We start from the raw sequence: 27,161 nt of genomic DNA, 5'->3' as shown, positions 1-27,161 counted from the left end.
AACCAAAATCTTCTCATGAACAAAGTGAACGGGTTCCTCTTGTGAAAACCCAATCTCGCCAAGTAACCTCCGCAACCACACCACCTCGCAAGCAGCACCGCAAGCAAACCGGTACTCTGCCTCTGTAGAAGATAAGGCGATAGATGGCTCCCTCTTGCTGCTCCAAGAAATAGCTCCTAAGCCTAGGGTAAATCCGTAGCCTGAGGTAGATCTCCTCGTGTCTAGATCTCCTCCCCAATCTGAGTCACTCCAACCACGGAGTCTGACTCGGTCCTTCATTCCTCCTCCAGTAACATAGAAGAGTCCAAGATCCTTCGTACCCTGTAGATACTGCAAGATCCGCAATCCTGCGTCCCAACGAGTCTTCAAAGGTGTCTGTATGAATGAGCTCAATAGCCCCATTGGAAAGCTCAAGTCCAATATGGTGTTCAGCAACCAAATCAATGAACCAACAAGCTTCCGATACAAGGAGGCATCAATCTGTTCACAAGGATCATTAACTGTAACTTTGGTATTCGGGTCCATTGGTGAAGAAATAGACTGCAGTTCTCCATCCCAAAGGTCTCCAACAACTCATGAACATATCGCTGCTATGAAACAAAGAGCCCCCTCTAGGTCTGCCAAATCTCCAATCCCAAAAAGAAATGGAGTTAAATATAAGTTGGTCATCTCAAACTCCTTTGACAAGGCAGCCTTCGTCACACCTATGTGCTCCACATGACTGCCAGTGAGAATAAGATCATCAACATAAAGGATAATCAAAGTGACCATACCGCGTTCCTGAAAGAGATACAAGTTAGGATCTCCAACTGATCTCTGAAAAGCTTTCCATAGAAAGAAGGAATCAATCTTCTGATTCCAAGCCCTGGGAGCCTACTTAAGACCATACAAGGCCTTCCGTAACCTCTAAACCATCCCCTTTGGTACCGGAACCTCAAATTCTGGAGGTTGCTCAGCATACACCTTCTCCTGCAAGTCAGCATTAAGGAACGCAGATTTTACATCCATCTGATACACGAACCACCGCTGAGAAGAGGCAAGGACAAGAACTGTCTAAATCGTGGTCATCCTCGCTATTAGTGCAAAGGTGTCCTCATAGTCGATGCCAAGCCACTGAGCATAGCCCATAGCCACAAGTCTGGCCTTGTGCTTGTCCACCGACCCATCAAACGTACACTTGGTCTTGTAGACCCACTTGACACCAATGATTGACCGTTCTGACGGCCTCAAAACCAACTCCCAAGTGGTGTTCTTCTCAATGGCTTCAAGTTCCACTTGCATGGCTTTCCTCCAAGTCTCCTGGGAAAGAGCTTCCTTAACGGAAGTACGCTCTTTGTCCCAAATGATACGAGACATCAAAGCATAATTCACCTATAAAGGCTTCTCTGACTGACGAACACAAGAACTGAAATGTCCCTTCCTACTGCCGACATCTAGCAAGCCATCCACCATGCCATTGTGTGGCTCTCCACTTGTCATTGTAGCCTTCTCTTGCCATTTTAGCTCATGGGAGGCCCAAATCTATAAATTGGAGCCCTCTCTCTTCATTAATGGAGGCTCTCTTGCTGCACATGAAGGGAGAGAGTTAGGGTTTCATGTGGGAGACATACACAGAGAAGAAGGAGAGAGAGAGAGAGAGAGTTGTGGGGATAAGTCAACTCAATGTATGAGTGTGTGACTCCCCTATCACACATGTATATTTGCTCTAGTACACATAGTGCACTTAGTGCATTAAAAGTACTAAGTGTACTATGTACTATAAAACTTATGGGCTAGTACACACTACAAGGGTGGGCATAATGCCTTTACCCCAACAACCTCCCACTTAAAGGCAAAGTGCCCTTACATGAAGGAAAAGAAAAATCAGCATGTACATGATAATATACAAGGCCATATCAAGGCTGAAACTGGCCTCATCCAATGCCCATCAAGTGTCTGCAATGAGCAAATCGCTCTGGAGGCAAACTCTTTGTCAACAGATCAGCCGGGTTGTCATCCGTATGAATCTTGACAAGCTGAATCAGCTTGTTCTCTATCACCTCTCTGATGAAGTGATACTTCACATCCACATGCTTCGTCTTTGCATGAAAGACAGGATTCTTTGCCAACTGGATGGCACTCTGACTGTCACAATGCAACAATGGAATATCCCTTGTATAACCCAAATCAACCACTAACCGAGATAGCCATAATGCCTCCTTGCAAGCCTCTGTGGCTGCAATATACTCGGCCTCTGTAGTAGATAAGGCAATGCACTTCTGCATCCTGGATATCCATGACACAGCACCTCCTGTGAATGTAAACACATAACCGGTAGTAGACTTCCGGTTATCTGGATGACCGGCATAATCCGAATCCGTGTAACCATGCACTAATGCATCCTGTTTGCCAAAGCAAATGCATATATCCTGTGTGCCCTTCAGGTATCTCATGACACCTTTCACTGCTTCCCAATGCTTCTTGCCAGGGTTGGCCATATATCTAGAAACTACTCCCACTGCAAATGCAATGTCTGGCCTGGTAGCAACCATGGCATACATGAGACTGCCACAAGCTGAAGCATACGGAATCTTGGCCATATCAGCCTGTTAGAAGTCATCTCCTGTCTAGATTTATACACCAGGGCCTTTGTTGTGGGTGTGCCCGCCCTTATCAGGTGTTTTATCATTTTTCCTCACTCCCCGTATTTTTCCCCTATTTTTTCCCATTTTTCTGAGGCTTGGGAGGGCTGCCAGTGTAGGGGTGAAAGAGTGCACGAGATGAAGGCCGGATGCAATGGCTTGAAGCCTTGAGCAAGAGAAATGGAGCGTGAGCCTCTATGAGGGTGAGCGTGGAGATTCGAACATCAGAGAGAGAGAGAGAGAACGTACGATTCTTGGAGTTGGGGTAATGCTTGTGTGCTTTAGAAGCCCACTTACCCTTTTTTATTGTTGTGGCCTTTGGGCCTTTAAAAATAGTCCTAGGCCAAGTTCAATGTGAACTTGGCCAAGACTTTAAAAGTATACATTGAGCCTTATAAAAGGCTATATACAAATACAAGGGAGGCATTTAGCCTTTAACCCAACAACCTCCCACTTAAAGGCATAAATGGCGCCTTTCAGCTATGTAACTCCCACCATCTGTATGCATAGCTGATGTTGTGCTTTGGGTAAGCACTTAGTGAGAGCATCTGCAGGGTTTTGTGACGTATGGACTTTAACCATAGTGAGAAGTCCATCCTCAAGCACCTCTCGAATGAAGTGATAACGCACATCAATATGCTTTGTGCGCGCATGAAACATGGCATTCTTTGCCAGACATATGGCACTCTGGCTATCACAACCAAGCATAGGTGCCTTGTCAGGCAAACCAAACTCCCTGCATAAACGTGCCAACCATATGGCTTCCTTGGAAGCCTCAGTGGCTGAAATATATTCAGCCTCTGTAGTAGACAGTGCAACTATTTTTTGTAGTCTAGAGCACCATGAGACGGCACCTCCTGCAAGAGTAAACACATAACCACTTGTGGATTTGCGTGTATCCACATCACCTGCCATGTCAGAGTCACAAAATCCCTTCAACTCCAAAGGACCCTTACCATAACAGAGGCATTTGTTTTTAGTCCCTTTCAAGTACCTCATAATGGACTTTATTGCATCCCAATGCAATTTGCCTGGATTAACCATAAAACGGCTCACAACTCCCACTGCATGGGCTATGTCAGGCCTAGTAGCAACCATAGCATACATAAGTGAACCACAAGCTGATGCATAAGGAACACTTTGCATCTCATTGGTTGCCGTGTCAGACTTGGGACAATCTTCCTTGGAGAATTTCACATGTGGCTGTAATGGCACACTAAGTGGCTTTGCATCAGCCATGTTAAACCTGTCCAGCACCTTTTCAATGTATTTTTCTTGCGACAAATACAATATGCGCTGGTCTCTTTGCCTTCTAATTCTCACTCCAAGAACATGCTCTGCTGCCCCAAGGTCTTTCATAGAAAACGCAGATTTCAGCTGTTGCTTAAGAGCATCAACAGTGCCTCTTTTCTTACCAGCAATCAGCATATCATCGACATAGAGCACAAGAATGATAGGGCTGCCATCCTCATCAAGTTTTGTATACAAACAGTGATCTGCATGGCTTCTTTTGTAACCATGTTTGAGCATAAACGCATCAAACTTTTTGTACCACTGTCTAGAAGCTTGCTTCAGCCCGTATAAGCTTCTATTGAGCTTACATACCATGTGTTCCTTTCCGGGAATCACAAAACCCTCGGGCTGTTTCATATAAAGCTCTTCCTCAACATCACCATGCAAAAAAGCTGTATGTACATCCATTTGGTCTAATTCCAAATCAAGAACAGCCGCTATGGCAAACAAGACACGCAAAGTGGTCATCTTCACAACAGGAGAGAACACTTCCTGAAAGTCTATGCCTTTTGTTTGCGCATATCCCTTTGCAACCAGCCTTGCTTTATACTTGGGTTTTGCATCAACTGTCTTGATTTTATACACCCATTTGTTAGGAATGGCCTTCCTACCTTTGGGCAATTCAACCAAGTCCCAAGTATCATTAGCATGCAAAGCTTTAACCTCTTCCTGCATAGCAAGCTCCCACTTGCTGCTGTGCTCACATGTCTTTGCCTCCTTGTAAGTAAGAGGCTCCCCCTCATCTGTCAACGTAATGTAATGCAAAGAGGGATCGTATCTACTCACATTCCGTCTTGGACGAGTAGAACGCCTCACCCAATGATCCACATTATCCGGAAATGGGTTTACATCAAGTGGGATAACACCATCATCAAGTATGGGCTGCTGTCCATCAATTTCAGCACCATTTTCAGCATTGGTAGGCTGCTGTCCAAGCCCTTCAGGAGCCCCAGTTTGCTGTCCAACATCATCTGGCTCAAACACCACTGGCTCATCAACATTTTCAGTCATATGTGGTGCATCCTGAGGGTCTAAAAGAGGCCTAATAGGTGGCTGTACATGCTGAAATTTGACCTTTTTATGGTCACCATGAGAGGCACAATTGTGTTTAAGCAGCTTTGCCTCATTAAACACAACATCCCGGCTGCGTACAACCTTTCTGAGTGAAGGTAACCAAATCCTGTAACCCATTTCGCCTTCTTCACCATATCCCATGAAGAGGCCTTTAATGGACTTGGCATCGAGTTTACTTCTCAACTCAGGTCTAATATGTACAAAAGCTTCACAGCCAAAGACGCGTAAGTGATCATATGAAGCAGGTTTGCCAGACCAAACCTCTTCAGGGATGTCACCTTTGATAGACATGTGAGGGGATCGATTGCATATGTGTACTGCAATTTTCAAAGCCTCTCCCCAAAAACCATGTGGGAGATTAGCTGTGGACAGCATGCATCTCACCCTCTCACAAAGTGTCCTATTGTATCTTTCAGCCACACCATTAGAAGAGGGGCTGTATGGAACAGTAAGCTCCCTCTTAATGCCTAAATTTTCACAAAATCTCGTAAATTCAGCACTTGTGAACTCCCCCCCATTGTCTGTACGCAAGCATTTCAGCTTTCTACCTGTTTGGGTGGTCACAAATGCATGAAAGCGCTTAAACGCAGCAAAGGCTTCATCCTTAGATTTAATCAAAGAAACCCAAATTTTTCTAGAATGGTCATCCACAAAAGAGACAAAATAATTTGCACCTCCCATAGACTTGGCGGGCATGCTACACACATCAGAATGGACAAGATCAAGCACACATGGCTTACGAGAGACACCGGAGTAATAAGAACGCTTCACTTGCTTGCCATATTGACATTCATTACAAAATTCGAGCTTTGTGCCTTTAGCATCAAGCTTATTCAAGTTACAAAGCTTCGTGAGGCCCTTTTGGCTCATATGGCCAAGCCTCTTATGCCACAATTCCATATGGGAATTAATTTCAGCCAAGGCAATAAACTTGCCCAACAAGGCCTTGCCATGCAAGCAGTAAAGTGTCCCTTTCTTTGTGCCTTTCACAATCAGCCTTGAGCCTTTAGTCATTTTCCATGATCCTCTCTCAAACAAGATGCTGTAACCATGCATATCCATCTGCCCAACAGAAAGCAGACTCTTCTTGATTCCCGGCACATATCTAACATCATGCAGCACAAGCTCATTCGTGCCATCCGTAGAAAGATGCACCGTGCCAATACCCTCAATGGAACATGCATGATTGTTTCCAAGGTATACATGGCCATGGCTGCCTGCAGTAAACGTGGAAAAACACTCCTTAATAGGAGTCACATGAAACGAGGCACCGGAATCAACAATCCAAGTCTGAGACAATGCATCGTTCACAGTCAACAAAGCATCAATGAGATCACTTTTAGTGATCTGCATATCCTGTGTATGAACATAGAGAGAGGCATCAAACTCATGGACATCATCAGCTGACAAAGTAGCACATAGAATGTCCTCTACATCTGACAGTTCCTCAATAACAACACTTGAGGCCACATTGGCCTTCTCTTTGTCCTTAGAGCTGTCCTGTGCATCTACCTTGACTTCCTTCTTCTCTTTCTTTTTGTCTCCGCCATTCTTTCTTCTTTCCAATTCTGCTTTGTAGAACTTGCAATCAGGTTTCTTGTGACCTTTCCTGCCACACTGATAGCAAGTCACATCACTTTTGCCCTTGCTGGCATTTCCCCTTTCCTTACTCTTACTCTTACCTCTCTGTGCATAGGCAGTTTTCTTCTCTGTCCTGCCTCTAACCATGTTGGCTGCACTGCCTCCCTCTCCACTTGCTTTCCTCCTGATTTCCTCATTCAAGATTGAACCCCTAACACCATCAAAGGTCAGATTGGGGTTGTTAGACAACGAAACCACCAATGTTTCCCAAGAATCAGGTAACGTCATAAGCAAGAAGATAGCTTTCAGCTTATCCTCAAAGGGAGGCATGCCAGAATCCTGTAACTGTGATAAAGTACCTGTAAACAACGACAAGTGCTCTGCAGCGCTCTTGGACTCATCCAGCTGCATGCCAACAAGTTTTCGCATCAAATGCACTTGGTTGACCGGCGTTGTATTTTCATACGTTGCCTTTAACTTTGCCCATAGCTCAAAAGCAGTGACAAGACCTTTGAGATCAACCAAGATCTCGTCAGAAACGGCCATCTTTATGTACGTAATAGCCTTCTTGTTCAAAGTAGCCCATGCATCCTCAGACATGTCCCCTGGCTTCTCTGCCTCTAATGCCCTGTCACAATCCTTGAGGAAGAGGATTCCTTGAATCCTTTCCTTCCATAGGTCAAAACCTGTACCCTCAAACCGCCGGATCTCAAAGAGATTCTTCACGTCGGAGGATGACGCCATAGATGCACAAAAGGGCTAACAATCTGAAATTTTGGGCAAAAATGCACCAAAATCGGAGTATAGCCTCACAGAAGTGTGCATTGCAGCTCTAAATGGTCACAGGAGCAATTTAAGGCAAAACGGGTCCGTTTGGGCACAAAAAATCAATTCTGAATTTTCTGCGCAGAAAATTACAGCAAGTTGATTTGTGCCTAAAAACAACAAATTTTGTTGTTTTTACCCTCAAAAGACATACATAAGGCTAATTCACAGCCTGTAGAAGCATGTAGCATGAAAAGCCCCAATTTGTAGCATCAAGTTTGCATGGAATTGAGCCACAAATGGTCATACATGAGCAAATTTGGTCAATTGTGCATAAATTATGTCAATTTGCATTTCTCTCAATGTAAATGCATCCCCCGCACGCTTATAAAAACCTGCGCAAATCTGAAATTTGCTGTAAAACTCTGTTTTGGCGACCTGTTTGCGGCAATTTCGGTGTTTTCGGGTTGTGGGAAGCAAGAGGAATCGTTCCCTCAAGTTAAAACATCAAATAAAAACCTGTGTTTTTGCTGTCATAACCTGTTTTTGCCCTAATTTCAGCCTGTTTAGGGCTGTTTTGGCACTGTAGGTACCCTAAAGTACTCCGGAAGCAAGGGGCTTCGCGATAGAAGCGCCAAATCTTGCTAAAAAACACCTGTTTTGCTGCTGTCCAGCCACCTGCACTTTCTGTTTTGTAACCCTAATATGCTCTGATACCAGTTGTAGGGGTGAAAGAGTGCACGAGATGAAGGCCGGATGCAATGGCTTGAAGCCTTGAGCAAGAGAAATGGAGCGTGAGCCTCTACGAGGGTGAGCGTGGAGATTCGAAAATCAGAGAGAGAGAGAGAGAACGTACGATTCTTGGAGTTGGGGTAATGCTTGTGTGCTTTAGAAGCCCACTTACCCTTTTTTATTGTTGTGGCCTTTGGGCCTTTAAAAATAGTCCTAGGCCAAGTTCAATGTGAACTTGGCCAAGACTTTAAAAGTATACATTGAGCCTTATAAAAGGCTATATACAAATACAAGGGAGGCATTTAGCCTTTAACCCAACAGCCAGATGATGCCAGGAGCACCCCAGTGCTGGCCGACTGGATGTTCATCAGTCGTCGTGGGCTTCAGGGCTGCTGGCCGATTGGTTTTCATCAGTCGTGGGCATCTGGATGTTGGCCGACTGCATTTATGCAGTCGTGGGTCTTTTTCATCAGTCGTGGGCACTCTTTCTACTGGCCGACTCCCCTCTATGGGATGTATATATAGGACCCCAGCCCCCATACCTTATTTGTATCATTTCTCGGGATCTTCTTGTGTATATAGAGCAGAGTTACACGCCTACATCTCTCTCTCTCTTGTGCTGTTTTTCTGCCTGCATTTTTGCTCGTGTTCCCAGATTCGGTCATTATCTCCGCTGCGTATTCTGACATGGTATCACAGCCCTAGGCTCTAGATAGGTCTTGGGAATTGTGTGAGCAAGAGGGGGACTGTTTTGTGGCTGATTGGTGGACTGTTTTGGGCTGATCGGGAAGAGGAGAAGCAAGAGGAAGGCGGGCTGATTTGCTGGACAGCCACTTGCAAGTATCAGTTCTTCTTTGTTCCCACCCACCCACCCTTTTCAGAGTACATCCCCGCTATGGCAGATCTGTTTGAGATGGCCGAGAGACATGTGAAGATCCCGACACTCCCCACGTTCCCAGTGGACCGTCAGTTGGACAGGAGCAACTACGGCATATGGAAGGTGATGATGGAATCTGTTCTGGAGTCTTACGACCTCGCCGATTTCGTCATTGTTGGTGTTCCACGGCCGGAAGTAGAGGAAGGGGAGTTACCGTCAACCCGAAAGGACCGGGAGGCCCAGACACAGATGTGGGATCGTGTCAACGCCAGGGTCCGTTCGTTTATTTTCCTCAACTGCACACCACAAGTAATCAATCATATAAAGCACATGATGCTGGCCAGAGGTATATGGCAGCATTTGGCCTCACTTTACAACAGGGTATCGCCCATGAAGAGGATTTCCTTGGAAGTACAGATGCGGGTTATGAGCCCTGCAACGACGTCGACGATGCGGGAGCATATTAACAAGCTGCAGGCTCTTCAGCAGGAGGTTCTTCAGGCTGGGAAGGAGATATCGTCAGAGGACATGGCCATCACGTTGCTGTCACATTTGCCCTCTTCGTACTCAGCATTTTACTCGTCTTTGATTACCAGTGGCAGGCTCAGCACCATCACGTGGGAGGAGCTTGTGCCTATGGTCCTGGACCAGGAGGAACGATTCACGAACCCTCCTCAGGGTGGAGGTTCGGAGGCCTTAACTGGCCAACGGTCGAAAGGCCGTAACTCGGGCAAAGGGAAGGCTTCATCGGAGAAGTCTTCTGAGAAGAAGTCCGACGCTGACCGCGAGAAGCTAAAGGCAGAGAGGACCTGTAATGATTGTGGCGAGAAAGGCCACTACTGGAGGCAGTGTCCCAAGCGGAAGACCGAGAAGGGTGAAGACTCCTCAGCAGCAATCATGAAGACTCCGGTTTTTGTGCAGCTGGAGGTGATGGACACCGATGTTTCATTTTCTTCAGGCAGGGAGGAGATTGGAGGACTCTCCGCAACGGATACTCGGGAGTGGATTCTCGATAGTGGTGCTTCCAGGCACATGACTCCTTCCCGTTCCGGTTTACAGGATCTCTACAGGCTTTCTGGTCATATTCTTACTGGGGATACGTCCACTATCCCAGTTCACAGTGAGGGCAGGATGGAGATAGTTCCCGATGGGGCAGAGGGGGGAACATTCCTTCCAGGTGTTGTATGTTCCGGCACTTGGTTTTCATCTGTTGTCAGTGCATCAGGTTTGCAAGACTGGCGTACGGGTGGAGTTTGATGAGCATTTTGTTGCTCTCCGGGACAAAGCAACAGGCCAAGTGGTTTGGGAAGGTGGAGTGGAGAATGGAGTTTACAGGCTTTCAGCACTCTCTCCCAGGTCCTCAGGTTTGTGATGAGTGGCAGTCTGGTAATGGCCACTCAAGTGTGGATACGCTGCAGGTGCGGGCTTTCCGAGACCAGGTGGTGGATAGCTTGCCAGTAGATGGCAGCAGTTGGCAGGAACTTTCCAGTACTGATGTTGGTAGTTCTTGTGTTCGTGAGTCAGAGGAAGCTGAACAAGTCACTTATGCTCTGATGTCTCGTAGTGTTCGGGACATAGAACCTCCAGTAGATGAGGATGTTCTTTCCACGGGGACCTTTCGGAAAGCCAAGCACGTGGCAGGTGCTTACTTGCAGAAGGAGGTGGTTTCTCCCGGCTTTGTGGTTCCGGATTCGTGGTTGACAGGTTTCATCAAGTTTCCAGGACTTGCTTGTGCACCGTAACAGGTGTTGATCCTTGTGAGCAGTGTGATGTCTCTTTGACTCAGAAGCTGTATGGTTCATTGATCTGGTTGATGGACACCAGATTGGACGGGAGCTTCCTGATGAGGCGGTTGAGCTCATGGTTGCAGATGTCTCTTTGGGAGGCAGGATTGCGTTTACTGTGGTTTCTGCGGCATGCGAAGGATCATGGACTCTTGTACACAGGAGGGGGATTGTTGGAGGGAGTCCGACTCCACGGTTGGAGTGACTCGGTTTGGGGAGGAGATCCGGACACGAGGAGATCTACTTGTGGCCCAGGAGCAGTTTTACGGAGCAGCAGGAGGTTACATTGCAGGTTTGGGCTTCCATTGGAGGAACCCATGGTCATCCAGAGGCACTTTGTTCGTGAACAGATCGTTGCTGATGACATCTTGCTAGAGTTCTGTTCGACGGAGGACAATACGGTGGACCTCTTCACGAAGTCGCTCTCTCAGGATTTGCTTAGGCGGCACCCCAACTCCCAGTGGTTGGTTACACAGCCAGGAGCTGAGAGGGGATGTTAGAAGTCATCTCCTGTCTAGATTTATACACCAGGGCCTTTGTTGTGGGTGTGCCCGCCCTTATCAGGTGTTTTATCATTTTTCCTCACTCCCCGTATTTTTCCCCTATTTTTTCCCATTTTTCTGAGGCTTGGGAGGGCTGCCAGATGATGCCAGGAGCACCCAGTGCTGGCCGACTGGATGTTCATCAGTCGTGGGCTTCAGGGCTGCTGGCCGACTGGTTTTCATCAGTCGTGGGCATCTGGATGCTGGCCGACTGCATTTATGCAGTCGTGGGTCTTTTTCATCAGTCATGGGCACTCTTTCTGCTGGCCGACTGCCCTCTATGGGATGTATATATAGGACCCCAGCCCCCATACCTTATTTGTATCATTTCTCGAGATCTTCTTGTGTATATAAAGCAGAGTTACGCGCCTACATCTCTCTCTCTTGTGCTGTTTTTCTACCTGCGTTTTTGCTCTTGTGTTCCCAGATTTGGTCATCATCTCCGCTGCGTATTCTGACACAGCCCTGCCACTATCTGACTATGGGCTGTCCATAGCACTGAGTTTCACATATGGAGGCAAAGGAGTACTAGTCTTCTTCCCCCCGTCCATATTGAACCTCTGCAAAACTTTGCCAATGTATTCCTTCTGAGACAAATACAACACATGCTGATTTCTGTCCCGAAGTATCCGCATACCCAAAATGTGATTTGCATCACCCAAATCCTTCATATCAAAGGTCTGATGCAGCCTCTTCTTCAAGGCATCCATCTCTTTACGAGATTTCCCGGCAATCAACATATCATCAACATACAAGATGAGGATCGATAGACTGCCATCCAAAGCTTTCTTGGTGTATAAGCAGTGATCTATGTCACTCCTCCTGAAATCCTGGGATTTCATGAATGTATCAAATTTATGATACCATTCCCTTGGTGCCTGTTTGAGCCCATAAAGACTCTTTTTCAGCTTGCATACAAGCTTCTCCTTTCCATTCACTGCATAACCCTCTGGCTGTTGCATATATATGTCCTCATGGAGATCACCGTGAAGAAAAGCAGTCTTCACATCCATCTGAATCAAATCCAGATCATCATGAGCAACCAAAGCTAATACAGCTCTAAGTGTGGTCATTTTGACCACTGGAGAGAAGATCTCATCAAAGTCCACACCATATTCCTGCTTGAAGCCCTTAGCCACTAACCTGGCTTTGTATCTTGGCTTTGCATCAGGTGCAACTTTGAGCCTGTAAACCCACTTGCATGGCAAAACCTTCTTGCCTGTAAACAAATGCACCAACTTCCATGTTCCATTTTTGTGCAGAGAATCCATCTCTGACTTCATAGCACGCTCCCAAAGAGCCTTGTCTGCCCTCTGTAAAGCCTCCTTATAACATGAGGGCTCCCCACAGTCAGTGAGCATCAAGTAGTCAACCCCTGGAACAAACCTGTCAGGGATTCTGGAGGGTCTTGTGGACCTCTGTACCCAATGACCATCATTTGCAGGTTACTGTCCAGCCTGCATATCACCTATTGGTGGCTCCTGTTCCATGCCATAAGATTGAAAGATCATGCCCGGTATCTCCTCTAACTGTGGGGATATCCATAGGGATATCTTCTGCCATCTCTGGCTGTCCATTTGGACCATTTTCAGCACCATTTAAGGGCTGGTTTTGCTGCTGTAATGGCTGATTTACAGCCCTTGGTTGTTGTCCATGATGTCCATCATCCTCAAAGATGACTCTGCCAGGCTCCTCTTGCCTTGCAGGCTCCTTATACATGCATTTTTCATCAAAAATGACATCATTGCTGCGTATAATCTTTCTATTCACTGGATCCCAAAGTCTAAACCCCATTTCACCTCTGTCACCAGTTGAAGGGAGAGAGTTAGGGTTTCATGTGGGAGACATACACAGAGAAGAAGGGAGAGAGAGAGAGAGAGAGAGAGTTGTGGGGATAAGTCAACTCAATGTATGAGTGTGTGACTCCCCTATCACACATGTATATTTGCTCTAGTACACATAGTGCACTTAGTACATTAAAAGTACTAAGTGTACTATGTACTATACTATAAAACTTATGGGCTAGTACACACTACAAGGGTGGGCATAATGCCTTTACCCCAACAGCACACTAGCCTCTACCACCGTTACAGGCTGCCCTAAGGATGGCTACTCTCTCTCTCTCGCTCTCTCTCTCTCTCTCTCTCTCTCTCAGGCTGCCCATGAAGAATACCGGCTGTTGGAGACTGTTTTGGAGGCTTCCATCGCCAAGAAATACTGAAGCCCTTGTACCGGCTGTACCAGCTTCTGTACTTGTTGTACCATCCATTGTACCGTCTGTACCAGCTTCTGTACTTGCTGTACCAACCACTGTACATGCTATACTAGTCACTGTACATGTTGTACCAACATTTGTACTTACTGTACCTGCTGTACCAATCACCGCACCGACTGTACCAGCCACTGTACCTACTATACCAGCCACTGTACTTGCTATACCAACCACTGTACTTGCCGTACCGGCTGAATGGAGAGTTGTACTTGCTATACCAGCTCTATTGCATGAAGACCCGTGGTTTTTGCTATTTTTTGGGTTACGAGCTAGGGTTTTTGCAAAAAAACTAAAGTTTTTTTGAAATTCGTGCAAAAAAAACATCAGTTTTTTCGGGGCAAAAAAGCTCTCTCACGCCCACAAGAAACTCTCTTTTCTCTTCTTTTGTGGATTGTCCATGACTTTTCAGCCTGTTCTAGTCAGTCTATGGGCCAGTTTTTCCACAGTTTTGGGGCAATTTCAATCCCCATAACAAGGTGATGGGGCATCGGCACGTGAGGGATGTTGGCGTGTGAGGGTTGTCGATTTTGACTGGACCCTTCGGGTGCTGACGTGCGATGGGCCAGGCCAGAGGTGAGCTTGTACTAGTCCACATGTGGACTGCCTTGGCTGATTATGGGCCTGTAACAACCACATTTGAACTGCCTTGGCTGGTGGGGGACCCTTTTGGGGTGTGGCAGCCAAGCTTTTGGGTTGTTTCCCACACAGCCACGCATGACGTGCGTGCACCCGTTCATGCAGATGCAGGGCAGTCTAGCAGAGTAGCACGTGTAACAGCCATCTGCGTTGAACGTTCGACGTCTACCACACGCAGACAGAGGTTCTGAACAGCCATGCGTGGGTCATCAGACGAGGGACAGACAACCGTTAGTGGGCTTCTCTACAGCAACAAGAGACGGTGACAGGTCTTCCCGAGATCTCTCCTCAAATTCTTCTCTCCAAGATGTCCGGGACGTGTACGGGACTCTGTGTTGTACTTGCGAGCTTCGGATGCACGTGCTTTGTTATATCTCAGTTTTGGACCAGCGTGTTATGAGGTATGTGTCCGGGTTCAACAAACATGCTAGATAGGGATTAACAGTAAAAGCACAGTGGTATGTGGTGTTATGAAAGTACACATCTGTTCCAGGGTACACCCAAGAGCTCATGTCTGTTCTAGGGTACACCCAAGAGTTGTTACTCCAAGAACTTGACGGACACACACACACACACACACACACACGAGTATATTATGATATGACACCATGACAGCTCAGCCTTGAAACCTGGCAGTTAATTCGAATGACCATCATTAGTTTGGTTTGATGGGCCATACCTATCGAGCATGCGTAGGATTAAGGAATAGTTGACCACTCTCATACGATGGCTACAGGGATTTCTGTTTGGACACATGATTACATGGTGGGACGTCAGTTTGCATGACAGGATCGTCATGTGACTCCTTACGGTATGTAATTCTTTTTAGCTTTATTGTAGTTAAAGCTATGATGTTCCTCTAATTTTACCTTCGATAGTCACGAGCCTGGATCTAGTACGGATGCACCCTCCACAGCTGAGGCTAGCTGAAGTCCCTCACAGGAACATACTAGCGGTATGGGACACCAGTAGGTCACAATCTGGTTGGGCGTCGCATTAGCTCAGCTGAGCAGGAACGTGTACATGGATCCAACCTATTCCGAGTGTTCAGGCCTACTTTTTCACCAACGATTAAAGATTTAGACCTATGGTTGTTCATAGACTAACTCGTAAGAGTACAAGATTCGGAAACACGTTTAGTTTCCACAATTTGATGGGTTTAGACAGATGCTTTGACTAGGACACTAGTCATGGAAGTTCTTATTTATCTGTGTATGCGTGCAAATGTTGTCTATTCCTTGGACCGAGTTATGGTCCCTAGTCCCGATTAGAGTTATACTTTTCGAGTGGTTGTTTCAGTTTGTGGTATTTCATTAGCCAGATCCACAGACTAGTGTGTAGTATTCATAGCATGGGGTGTGTGGTGTATTGTGTATTATAGTGGTATGGGACGCCATGACCCATCACATGTTGCCGGGGCGGGGCTATGCTTAAGTGTCCAAATCTCCTTCGGACTCTATGCCTACGAACACACAACTATCTTTTCATTTTTGAACACACGAACAAAGATGTTGCTTTTTTGCCTAGGATTTCATGCTCATACGATACTTTTTGAGCAAGTTGATCTCTTGAAGGATTGTCCTCCAAAATATGGGTTTCAACCGATAGTGGGTCATTTCTAGTGTTGCGAGTTGACTACTTTTGAGTTTTTTTGAGCTCAGGAGTGAGCTCTTTCAGGAAGGGGAGTATGTCATGTGCACACTAGGGATAGGCACTCAGATAACGAGCTAGAATGCTATCCGTGGGAACATGGGTCAACAGCATCACTTTTTCCTTGTGTGCTTTTATTGGTGGGCACTTTTCCCTGAGCCTATATAAGGAGGGCCAAGGCCATAGAGTCACACACCAGCCAGTGGAGATGTAGAGCATGGAGCTAGCAGCGTAGGTGAACGCCCAATGGTATGGGACGCCAAGGGGTGTGGCTTGGTGAAACCGATCCCGTCAAGTGGGAAAGACTCCATTGGACACCCACACGCGTAATAGCACAACTTTAAAACCACAATTTGAAATGGACAACTTAATACAACTTGAAATTGAAATGAAATGAAATGGATAGATGGACACCAGCACTGGGGCCGGAACGGGCCGACCCCCCCCCTCAATATATGATATATTTATTGGGAGTATTTAACGAATACAATGCTCCATGGGTTCCAAGAACCAGATGATGTCCATGTACATAAGAATACAGTACCAAACAAATAGGCTCGAAGTCGAAATTCGATGTAGATGTTCGAAGCAGAACGACCACTGAGTGGTCCAGTCTCTACGGTCCTGTGCTTTCACTGGACTCCGCGGAGAGCGCTCAACTGGTGTTCCAGAACCACGCACAAACAGGCACTCCCGTACTAACACCTGGCTCTCCCGATCTCAGCACCTTTGGACCGAGGTTCTCCAATAGCTTGGACTACCCGGCACCGAACGGGTGTTGCCGTGGGGAGAGAGTCCCTTATCAGATTTATCACAAAATACTTTACTTAAATCTGAAAATTCACTTACTTGTAGGTTGCAGATTGTAGACCAATACCCGAGGTATTCGTGTGTGTAGCTACTTGAGTGGAATACCAAGATGTAGCCACTTGAAGAAAGAAAACACCGCCTATGGAAAGGAGGTACAACCACCTGGCCGCCAAGCAAGTGCAACCACCTTGAAGACGGTACAGCCACCTGTATGGAGAAGAGAAAAGGTGTAGTAGCCGCCTTTGGATAGATTGAACAGTCCACTGTATATGGAGAAGCAGCCGCCAGTTTGCAGAGTTTGGCCGCCGGCCGCCTAGCTGTAAGAGCACCACCGCTGGAGATGAGCATACAGCCGCCTGCTGTGGTGGGCAGCGCAGCCTATTTGGCTGCCTGCATACACACACAGGCGCCTGCTATGGTGGGCAGCGCAGCCTGTTTTGGCTGCCTGTCTGGAGGCGCACAGCCACAGCCGCCTGGCTGCTGAAAGGAGAGGAGGTAACGTGGAGGAGCAGCCGACTCAGAACAGAAGCGTAGCCTGATTGTAGGTGTCGCATGCAGCCTGCACTTGCTTGTAGTGCAGAGAGTACAGTCGCCTGCAGCGATGGAGGAGATGGCCCCACTTGAGAGCATGCGCCGGCTGTATGCAGTAGCACAGCCGCCTTTGAAATGGCTAAGCCGTCAGCAAGCGATGGAGCGCAGCAAAACGGAGAGTGATGGAGGCGCACCAAATCGTATGTTTCAAGGGTGGCCGCCGGCTGTTGATCTCCACGAAGGGTGATGGCTCCTTTTTAATAAAAATTAGAGTGGAGTTTAAACTATGGTGTTGGCTGGCTCCCCACGCTTGCATGTGGGTGGCCAGTGTGGGTAGGTGACCATGCACCCACCCCCACACACACACTTAAGTGGGGCTCCCCACCTTGGCCCCTAAGTGGGTGCCCAAAGGGGGTGCCCACTTTTAAGTGAGTGTGAACATAAAACCTTATAAACCAAAGGGTTAGAAATATAAAATATTAAACCAACATGGGCAATACACTTACCACCTGTTCACATGCACCAAAACTCGTCAGAAGACAGAGCAAACTTCACGACTCACTGGCAGGCGTCCCTGCTCAGTAAGTGACGTCAAGCAGGCAAACACAAAAATACAAGTCATGCAAAAACAGTTTCAAACATGCAAAACATGAGTGCATGTGCAAATAGTATCATGGACATATCTCCTGTTCATGGAACAAGTACAAAATATCTGTCGCCACAAAAATGGCACGACGTAAAATATAAAACCTGGTCTTCCTATGGAGTGACAGTCCCATAGGTAAGACACAGTTCCAAGCGCAAGCCTCCCTATGGAGTGACAGTCCCATAGGTAAGACACGGCACGAATACTGGTTCTTCCATGGCGTGACAATCCCATGGGTCGAACACAGCCCAGGTCATACACGGGTGGCACCAGTCTGGCTCCCGTCCATACGACACTATCCTGCTAACACACGGGAGGCACCAGTCTGGCTCCCATCCATGTCAGCAAAATACTGGCCTCATCACATGAGACACCGGCCTAGCCTCAAGTGAATGAGACGCAGAAACTGGAGATGGACCAAATGGTCGACCAATTGGTGACATCCCCCCGGGCTTCTAAAGAGTTGTCCTCAACTGAAGAGCCTCAAGATATGCCTACAACAACTGTGGGTAATCAACTAAATAGTCCTCATTTACCCACTTGGCATCAATAGGCAAATATTTTTTAAACTTCACAAGGTATCTCCTGGAAAGCTTCCCTGCAGGTAGCTTTCGCTCCTTGTGAAAAATAATCTGTTCTAGCTGGAGGATCTCCTCAAGCTCATCAATCTCTGGCGGATCTTCTATGACAGGCTCATCAGGATCTGGCCCCACATATTTCCGAAATAGACTCACATGAAAAGCATTGTGAATCTTCCAATGACTAGGTAAAGCAAGCTTGTAGAACACTTCATTGATCTTCTGAATCACCTTGAAGGGTCCATAATAGCGGGGAGAAAGCTTAGGATATGATCCTTCTCGTCCTGGCCTCTTCCGAAGCCTAGCTTTCTCAAATTTCAGCAAAACCCAATCACCTTCTTTGACTTCCATGTCCCTTCTATGCTTGTCAGCAGCCATTTTATGCTTATCCTAAGATCTTGCAATGGCTGTCCGCACCTGACCAAAGGCTACATCCAAGTCACGAACATATTCATCAGCTGCAAAAATCTCATCCTTTGTACGAAGGATGGGTGGCAATACCACTCTGCCATAAATATTCTCAAACGGAGCCTTTCCTGTGGAAGCATGGATCGTATTGTTGTAGGCAAACTCAACAAGTGGAAGATACTTCTCCCATGCAGTCTTTTGATCTACCACATAACATTTCAACAAATCCAACACGGCTGAATTTGCAGCTTCACTTTGGCCATCCGTTTGGGGATGATAAGCTGATGAAAACTCAAGTTTAGTACCCATATTATCAAATAAAGCCCTCCAAAAGAGGCTTGTAGTCCTGGGATCTCTATCCCCAACAATGGATTTAGGCATACCATGATGCTTGAAAATATTAGCAAGAAAAAGCTTTACCATATGATCAGCTTTAATGGTTTTCTTGATGGGCAAGAAATGAGCTTGCTTGCTAAACCTGTCCACAACGGTCCAAATAGCATCATTCCCATGCTAGGATCTAGGCAAGTCCATAATAAAATCCATAGTAATACTTTCCCAAGGTTGCGAGGGAATAGGCAATGGCTGAAGCAAACCTGGAGGTTTTTGCCTATCAAATTTCACCTTTTGGCAAGTAATACATGCACGTACATAAGCCTCAATGTCTTTACGCATGTTTGGTCAAAAGAAATATCTCTGAATCATGCGAGTAGTAGGCATGATACCTCTATGACCAGCATAAGGTGGAGCGTGACATTCGTCCATAACCTTTGGACGCAAATCCTTCACCACACATAGGCAATTATCCTTCATAAGATAACCCTCGTTGATAACAAAAGAGGCATGTGAATGACCAGCCATCAAATCAGTCCATATATGGCAAAAATCAGCATCCAAATGATACAATTCTCGCATAGCAGATAAGTCACCATGAGAGGCCACTGAGACTGCAGCTACATAAGGCCTCCTGGATAGTGCATCGGCCACTACATTTTTCTTTCCTGGAGTATGCACAATCTGAAAATGAAACATGGAAAGAAAGTTTGCCATTCTCATCTGCTTCTCTGAAAGCTTTGTCTGAGATAGAAAGTATCTCAAGCTTTGATGATCTGTCTTGACTACAAATTCAGCCCCAAGAAGATAATGTTTCCATATCTTTAAGGCGTGAATTACAACCAAGAGCTCTTTCTCATAGATATCCATATGAAGCTCAGCATCATACAAACGACGGCTCTCGTTTGCAACTGCATGCCCTTCTTGATTTAGAACAGCTCCTATACAATCACCACAAGCATCACATTCAACTACAAATGACTTGTGTAAGTCGGGAACAATCAAAACTGGACAACATATGATAGCATGCTTGAGCTGCAAGAAAGCATCCTGTTCCTTTGAAGTCCATTTGAAAGTAGTTTTCTTCTTTGTGAGATCATGTAGAGGAGTGGCTATCATAGCAAAATGCCTTATGAAACGCCTGTAATACGAACATAATCCCAGAAAACTACGTACTTGATGTACGTTTTGCAATTCGGGCCAATTCCGAATGGTCTCTATCTTTGCAGGATCCATTGTAACTCCATCCTTGGATACAATGTGTCCCAAATAATGAATCTCTGAAAGGAAAAACTCACTTTTCTTGGCATTAATGAAAAGTTTATGCCGCCGCAACTCTTCGAACACTGTGACCAAATGAGTTCTGTGTTCCTGCTCATTCTTGGAGAAAACCAAGATATCATCAAAGAATACTCCTGTAAATTTGCGATGGGGTCGGAATATCCTATCCATCATACAATTAACAGTAGCAGGAGCATTAGTGAGACCAAAAGGCATTACCAAAAATTCATATAATCCGAAGGCTGTCCTGAATGCAGTTTTATGGACATCTTGTGGCACCACTCGTATCTGGTGATAACCACTCTTCAAATCAAGTCGGCTAAAGCAAGCCGAACCATCAAGCTTATCCAAGATGTCATCAATACGCGGAATTGGGAATCTGTTCTTGATGGTAAGCTTGTTTAAAGCTCTATAGTACACACACATACGAAATGATCTGTCCTTCTTTTGAACAAGAAGCACAGGAGAGCAGTAAGGTGAGGAACTGGGCTGAACCAAACCTTTCTCTAAAAGCTCGTTTACCTGCTTCATGATCTCTTCTTGTTGTGCAGCACTCACTCGGTATGCGGGTTTGTTGGGTGGAGAACTACCTGGCACAAGATCTATGCGGTGATCTTCGGGCCTTTGGGGAGGTAATTCACCTGGCAATGAGTCAACAAAACAGTCGTTGAATGCATGAAGAAAATTCAACCTATCATTAGACATAGCATCCACATTTTGATGATTTGGCACAAGGCTATCACGCACAAAAACCAAGTACGCAGAAAGACTCTTTTTGATTGCTTTATTAATTTGGATGTGTGATACAAGTGGGATGGAATCCCCTTCTTTGCCAGCATCAATAAAATGCATGCGGCCTTTATGCATAAAAGAAATCATATTAGACTTGTAGTCTTTGCGGGGCTCAAGCCTATGGTGCCACGGCTTGCCCAACAATACATCACATCCATTTAGTGGAGCAACTAGGAAATGTTCATTATCAAGGTAGCCTTGGATATGGATGCGCAACTTCCCTATCAATGGGGTAACCTGCACCTCTTTACCAATAAATGCAGCTTCGGCTTCAATCTGAGGTCCCATGTTCTCAACCTCAATACCCAATGCAGCTGCCGTTTGCATAGAGATGAAGTTATCGGTTGCACAGTCATCAAACATGAATAAGGCGGGCTGATCCTTGATTTGCCAAACCATTCGCTCTTTTGCATCATGACTTGTATTTCCTTGCACATCAGGAACTACATGTACATTAGCCTTGGTCTGCTTGTCCTCATGCTTAGGTTTGCGATCAGGGCACTGTCGAAACATGTGCTCTTTGCTACCACAAGAAAAGCATTTTCCATCCTTGGCATATTGCTCTCTTTGCTCCGGGGTTAAGCCGAATTTGTTCTTCCTTGGGCCTTGATCTTTAGATGTGTTATTTTCAGCTTTACCACCCTTGTAGGTCTCCCGGAAGTTCTTTTTAGGTGGCTGTCCACCCTTTTGCAGATTTGGGACAGCCTTGTCTTTCCCCTTTGAACCTCCTTGATCCTGTTTAATCTTAAGCACCAATTGCTCCGTAGCAAGAGCAGAAGCTGTGAGTTGTTGCAAAGTATGTTTCGAATGCAATTCAATGCCCGAACGATATGCTGGTTGCAGTCCAGAGCGAAACTTCCTCTTTCTTTCATCCTCAATGATTTGCATAAAGGGAGTTACTTCCAGCAACACTTTCCAGAACTTGTTAACATACTGTTGCACGCTTTCATTATCTCTTTGCTCCAACCTGTCCCACTTTTGAGTGAGAGTTTGCTCCGCATTTGGTGGCAAAAACTGAGCATAGAATCGGTCCTTAAATTCCTTCCAAGTGCAAATGGGATCCTTGGTGATCTTTTCAGTGATCCACCAATGAGCAACGGTTTCTTTCAAAAACATGCTAGCATGGCGTACTTTAGACTTTTCAGTAAAGTCCTCATCGCGAAAAGCAATGTCGAACTGTGCCACAAATGCTAACACTTTAGAAACATCATGTTCTCCATGAAAGACATCAAACTTGACAAATTTATCACCTGCTTTAAATTCCTTGAGCTTCCTGGCATGAGGCTCATGGTCTTCTCTTTTTCTTTTCCCCTTATCCAACGGGGCAGCCCTATCTGCATGGGCTCCATGGGCGATCATAGAAGTTTCATGAGGCACGGTGGCATGTGCTCCACAAACTTGAAACTCATATGCATGTGACTTTTCTGCATATGGCAATGTCTCTCCATGAGACAACTCAGAAGGCAAAATTTTCCTAGCAGACCTGTCACCCCTACCATGGGATACATGTCTTGAATGCATGTGGCTTTTATGCTCTCCATGAGCACTAGCATACATATATCTGTCAGGCTTTGTGCCTTGTGGAGAAGATGCATGTCGAGAGGTGACTGTCACCTCTTCCTTTTGCATAAAAGACTTCAGCCTTTGAGATGCGGGATCTTCATGCTTCAAACGAGGTGGATTTCTGAATTTCACCTCTCCGTCGTCCCCCTCTTTGATATCACCTTTGCGGAGGAGGTAGGCGAGTGCCAACTCCCTTGGCTTCTTGCCCACTTCCCGTGCCATGGATTCAAAAGTTACATCTACCATTGCATCAGCTTTCCTAGCTTCAATGACACTATGCACATGGGGATCTTCATGCAAAAATTTTAACTCTTGCTCTTGTGCCTACAAAAGTTTTCTCATATGTTCCATTTCAGCCCTCATTGCATCAGGCTCTTGTTCAAGCATGACTGTCTTTCCTGGAGACAGTTGACCCTTTGATTCACTATCATTTACCCTTTCAAGGGGCTTGTGTCTTCCTCGCAGAGCATCAGACCCACGAGAGGCACTAGATGGACCTCTCGAATTTGGCACTTCCAAAGGGTTGTCTTGGCTGTCCATTTGTGTTAAGTGTGCCCGTGCTCTGATAACAATGAAATCGATCCCGTCAAGTGAGAAAGACTCCGTTGCACACCCACACGCATAATAGCACAACTTTAAAACCACAATTTGAAATGGACAACTTAATACAACTTGAAATTGAAATGGATAGATGGACACCAGCACTGGGGCCGGAACGGGCCGACCCCCCCCTCAATATATGATATATTTATTGGGAGTATTTAACGAATACAATGCTCCATGGGTTCCAAGAACCAGATGATGTCCATGTACATATGAATACAGTACCAAACAAATAGGCTCGAAGTCGAAATTCGATGTAGATGTTCAAAGCAGAACGACCACTGAGTGGTCCAGTCTCTACGGTCCTGTGCTTTCACTGGACTCCGCGGAGAGCGCTCAACTGGTGTTCCAGGACCACGCACAAACAGGCGCTCCCGTACTAACGCCTGGCTCTCCCGATCTCAGCACCTTTGGACCGAGGTTCTCCAATAGCTTGGACTACCCAACACCGAACAGGTGTTGCCGTGGAGAGAGAGTCCCTTATCAGATTTATCACAAAATACTTTACTTAAATCCGAAAATTCACTTACTTGTAGGTTGCAGATTGTAGACCAATACCCGAGGTATTTGTGTGTGTAGCTACTTGAGTGGAATACCAAGATGTAGCCACTTGAAGAAAGAAAACACCGCCTATGGAAAGGAGGTACAACCACCTGGCCGCCAAGCAAGTGCAACCACCTTGAAGACGGTACAGCCACCTGTATGGAGAAGAGAAAAGGTGTAGTAGCCGCCTTTGGATAGATTGAACAGTCCACTGTATATGGAGAAGCAGCCGCCAGTTTGTAGAGTTTGGCCGCCGGCCGCCTAGCTGTAAGAGCACCACCGCTGGAGATGAGCATACAGCCGCCTGCTGTGGTGGGCAACGCAGCCTATTTGGCTGCCCGCATACACACACAGGCGCCTGCTTTGGTGGGCAGCGCAGCCTGTTTTGGCTGCCTGTCTGGAGGCGCACAGCCACAGCCGCCTGGCTACTGAAAGGAGAGGAGGTAACGTGGAGGAGCAGCCAACTCAAAACAAAAGCGTAGCCTGATTGTAGGAGTCGCATGCAGCCTGCGCTTGCTTGTAGTGCAGAGAGTACAGTCGCCTGCAGCGATGGAGGAGATGGCCCCACTTGAGAGCATGCGCCGGCTGTATGCAGTAGCACAGCCGCCTTTGAAATGGCTCAGCCGTCAGCAAGCGATGGAGCGCAGCAAAACGGAGAGTGATGGAGGCGCACCAAATCGTACGTTTCAAGGGTGGTTGCCGGCTGTTGATCTCCACGAAGGGTGATGGCTCCTTTTTAATAAAAATTAGAGTGAGTTTAAACTATGGTGTTGGCTGGCTCCCCACGCTTGCATGTGGGTGGCCAGTGTGAGTAGGTGACCATGCACCCACCCCCACACACACACTTAAGTGGGGCTCCCCACCTTGGCTCCTAAGTGGGTGCCCAAAGGGGGTGCCCACTTTTAAGTGAGTGAAAACATAAAACCTTATAAACCAAAGGGTTAGAAATATAAAATATTAAACCAACATGGGCAATACACTTACCACCTGTTCACATGCACCAGAACTCGTCAGAAGACAGAGCAAACTTCACGACTCATTGGCAGGCGTCCCTCCTCAGTAAGTGACACGTCAAGCAGGCAAACACAAAAATACAAGTCATGCGAAAACAGTTTCAAACATGCAAAACATGAGTGCATGTGCAAATAGTATCATGGACATATCTCCTGTTCATGGAACAAGTACAAAATATCTGTCGCCACAAAAATGGCACGATGTAAAATATAAAACCTGGTCTTCCTATGGAGTGACAATCCCATAGGTAAGACACAGTTCCAGGCGCAAGCCTCCCTATGGAGTGACAGTCCCATAGGTGAGACACGGCACGAGTACTGGTTCTTCCATGGCGTGAGGGTCGAACACAGTCCAAGTCATACACGGGTGGCACCAGTCTGGCTCCCTTCCATACGACACCATCCTGCTAACACACGGGAGGCACCAGTCTGGCTCCCGTCCATACGACACCATCCTGCTAACACACGGGAGGCACCAGTCTGGCTCCCGTCCATGTCAGCAAAATACTGGCCTCTTCACATGAGACACCGGCCTGGCCTCAAGTGAACGAGACGCAAAAACTGGAGATGGACCAAATGGTCGACCAATTGGTGACACTTGGCTTGCAAGGCAGCTGGTAGTTTGCACGAGGTTCTCTAGCTTGGGCTTGGTGGGGCTGACCGAGCATGGTTGGGTGGTAAGTGTGCCTGCACCTGAGCCTTGTTTCTTCTTTGCTCTCTAGGATTAGGGTTTGCTATGTTTTTTTGTGTTTCATGGCTGTTTTGCAAGTTTGCATCTTAGAGAGATCTATGGTCTTGACACCGTGTGATGGAGCTGAGTCTCCCACTAGTGATCAAAGAAGAATAGAAGGCTGAATATTGAGGGGTGAGATGAGACAGCAAAGTGATGGCTATATCCTCTGAAGATATCTCTTTCCCAACCTGAAGAACCTCCTCCTGAAGCGCCTGGAGTTTGTTGATGTGCTCCTACATCGCCTTAAATGGCTTGAAATATGAGCTCGTTTTTAAGGTCTTGTTTTGCATACATTGTACTTTGCGATAAAAACCAAAAAAGATCCCAACACAGAGAATGTTTGGTTTTAAAACACCTAGCCTTTAGAAGGATACATGCAACCTAATGACTCACTCAACCCTCAAGGTCTTCATACAACGGGTCTCACACAGCTGCAAATCTTGCCAACCTCTCAAGCTCTGCAAGCATGTCACTATTTTTACAACTACTAAATCCATTGATGACCAATACTACTCCAAGTCTTGCTCACACCTAGCCTCACATGCTAATGCGAATCCATATCATGAATCTTCAACATTATCAATCCTCTATCCCCATCATGCCAAAGAGAGTGGCATCTCATTTGATGCATAATGATCGTGAAGTCCAAAAGTCAAGGAGGGCATCAAAACCTTACGGCAAGTGAGAACTAGTGACTAACTAAAATTAGAAACCGTCCCATCAAGCTGAAGCGAGCATACTCAACTTTGAAGCAAAAGCATTAGTGACCATACAAACCACCTCATAAAGAGACTTAAAAGTTAAGTGCTACACGTGTAGGAAACACGTACCCTAAAGCCTGAATGTTTTAACATGGCATTTAAAGCAGCCATTTAAATAGTTTTCATCTTGTCGAATATATCATGACTCCACCTTCACCTCTAGATATTGTTGGGTGATAAACTAATCCGTTGATAGAATCTCCCTACCATGATCACAACAATGTTTCTCCTCTCCCTAAGAAGCTACAAATTCGACCTGGATTCTCATCTTTACAGCTACACATGCATGTAACTATCCGTGAGAAAATGAGAACAATTTATCCTAAGAAATCTTACCTGGTTTCTCGCTCGAATCACGTCATCTTCAGCTACTCTGTAAATCAGTCTCCCAAACTCATGCATAATTGCCCAAGAAAGATCATCCAATTTGTCTGGCTGGAGAATTTAAAGCAATCCATAATTTAAAATAATGAAGATGGGGATAACAAGTATTTAAAACCAAGACAATACAAGGCAAATGAAAAAGTACTGAAAATTCACTTTGGCGACAGCATAGACACCGAAGAGTCCTGCATCACTATAGTTTGTGTTGAAAGCCATGAAACTCTCTGCCAACTCATTTGTTGCAATCTTTTGTGCAAGTTCTGACCTACAAAACTCGGCAGAACAGCCACTTACAAAGGGAAAAAAAAACAAGAAAGTAATGCTTTCCCTTTCCTTAGCAAAAGGAGCAAACTGC

General features: G+C 46.1%; 1 protein-coding gene across 1 annotated transcript in view; it reads right to left on the bottom strand.

Annotated features, from left to right (window-relative positions):
- Positions 1–27,161, bottom strand: part of LOC147638314 (putative mitochondrial-processing peptidase subunit beta, mitochondrial) — a 47,134-nt gene that overhangs the window by 18,403 nt on the left and 1,570 nt on the right. The window contains exons 5-6 of the mRNA XM_086798243.1: positions 26,963–27,071; positions 26,759–26,857 (exon numbers count right to left, since the gene is read on the bottom strand). Coding sequence (XP_086654369.1) covers positions 26,759–26,857; positions 26,963–27,071 — 208 coding nt within the window. The remainder of the gene's footprint in view (positions 1–26,758; positions 26,858–26,962; positions 27,072–27,161) is intronic.

The sequence above is a fragment of the Cibotium barometz genome, chromosome 5 (genome assembly GCF_041138505.1).
Source record: "Cibotium barometz isolate CiBa-2024 chromosome 5, ASM4113850v1, whole genome shotgun sequence".
NCBI classification, from domain to species: Eukaryota; Viridiplantae; Streptophyta; class Polypodiopsida; order Cyatheales; family Cibotiaceae; genus Cibotium; species Cibotium barometz.
This window is presented reverse-complemented; position numbering and strand designations above follow the sequence as displayed.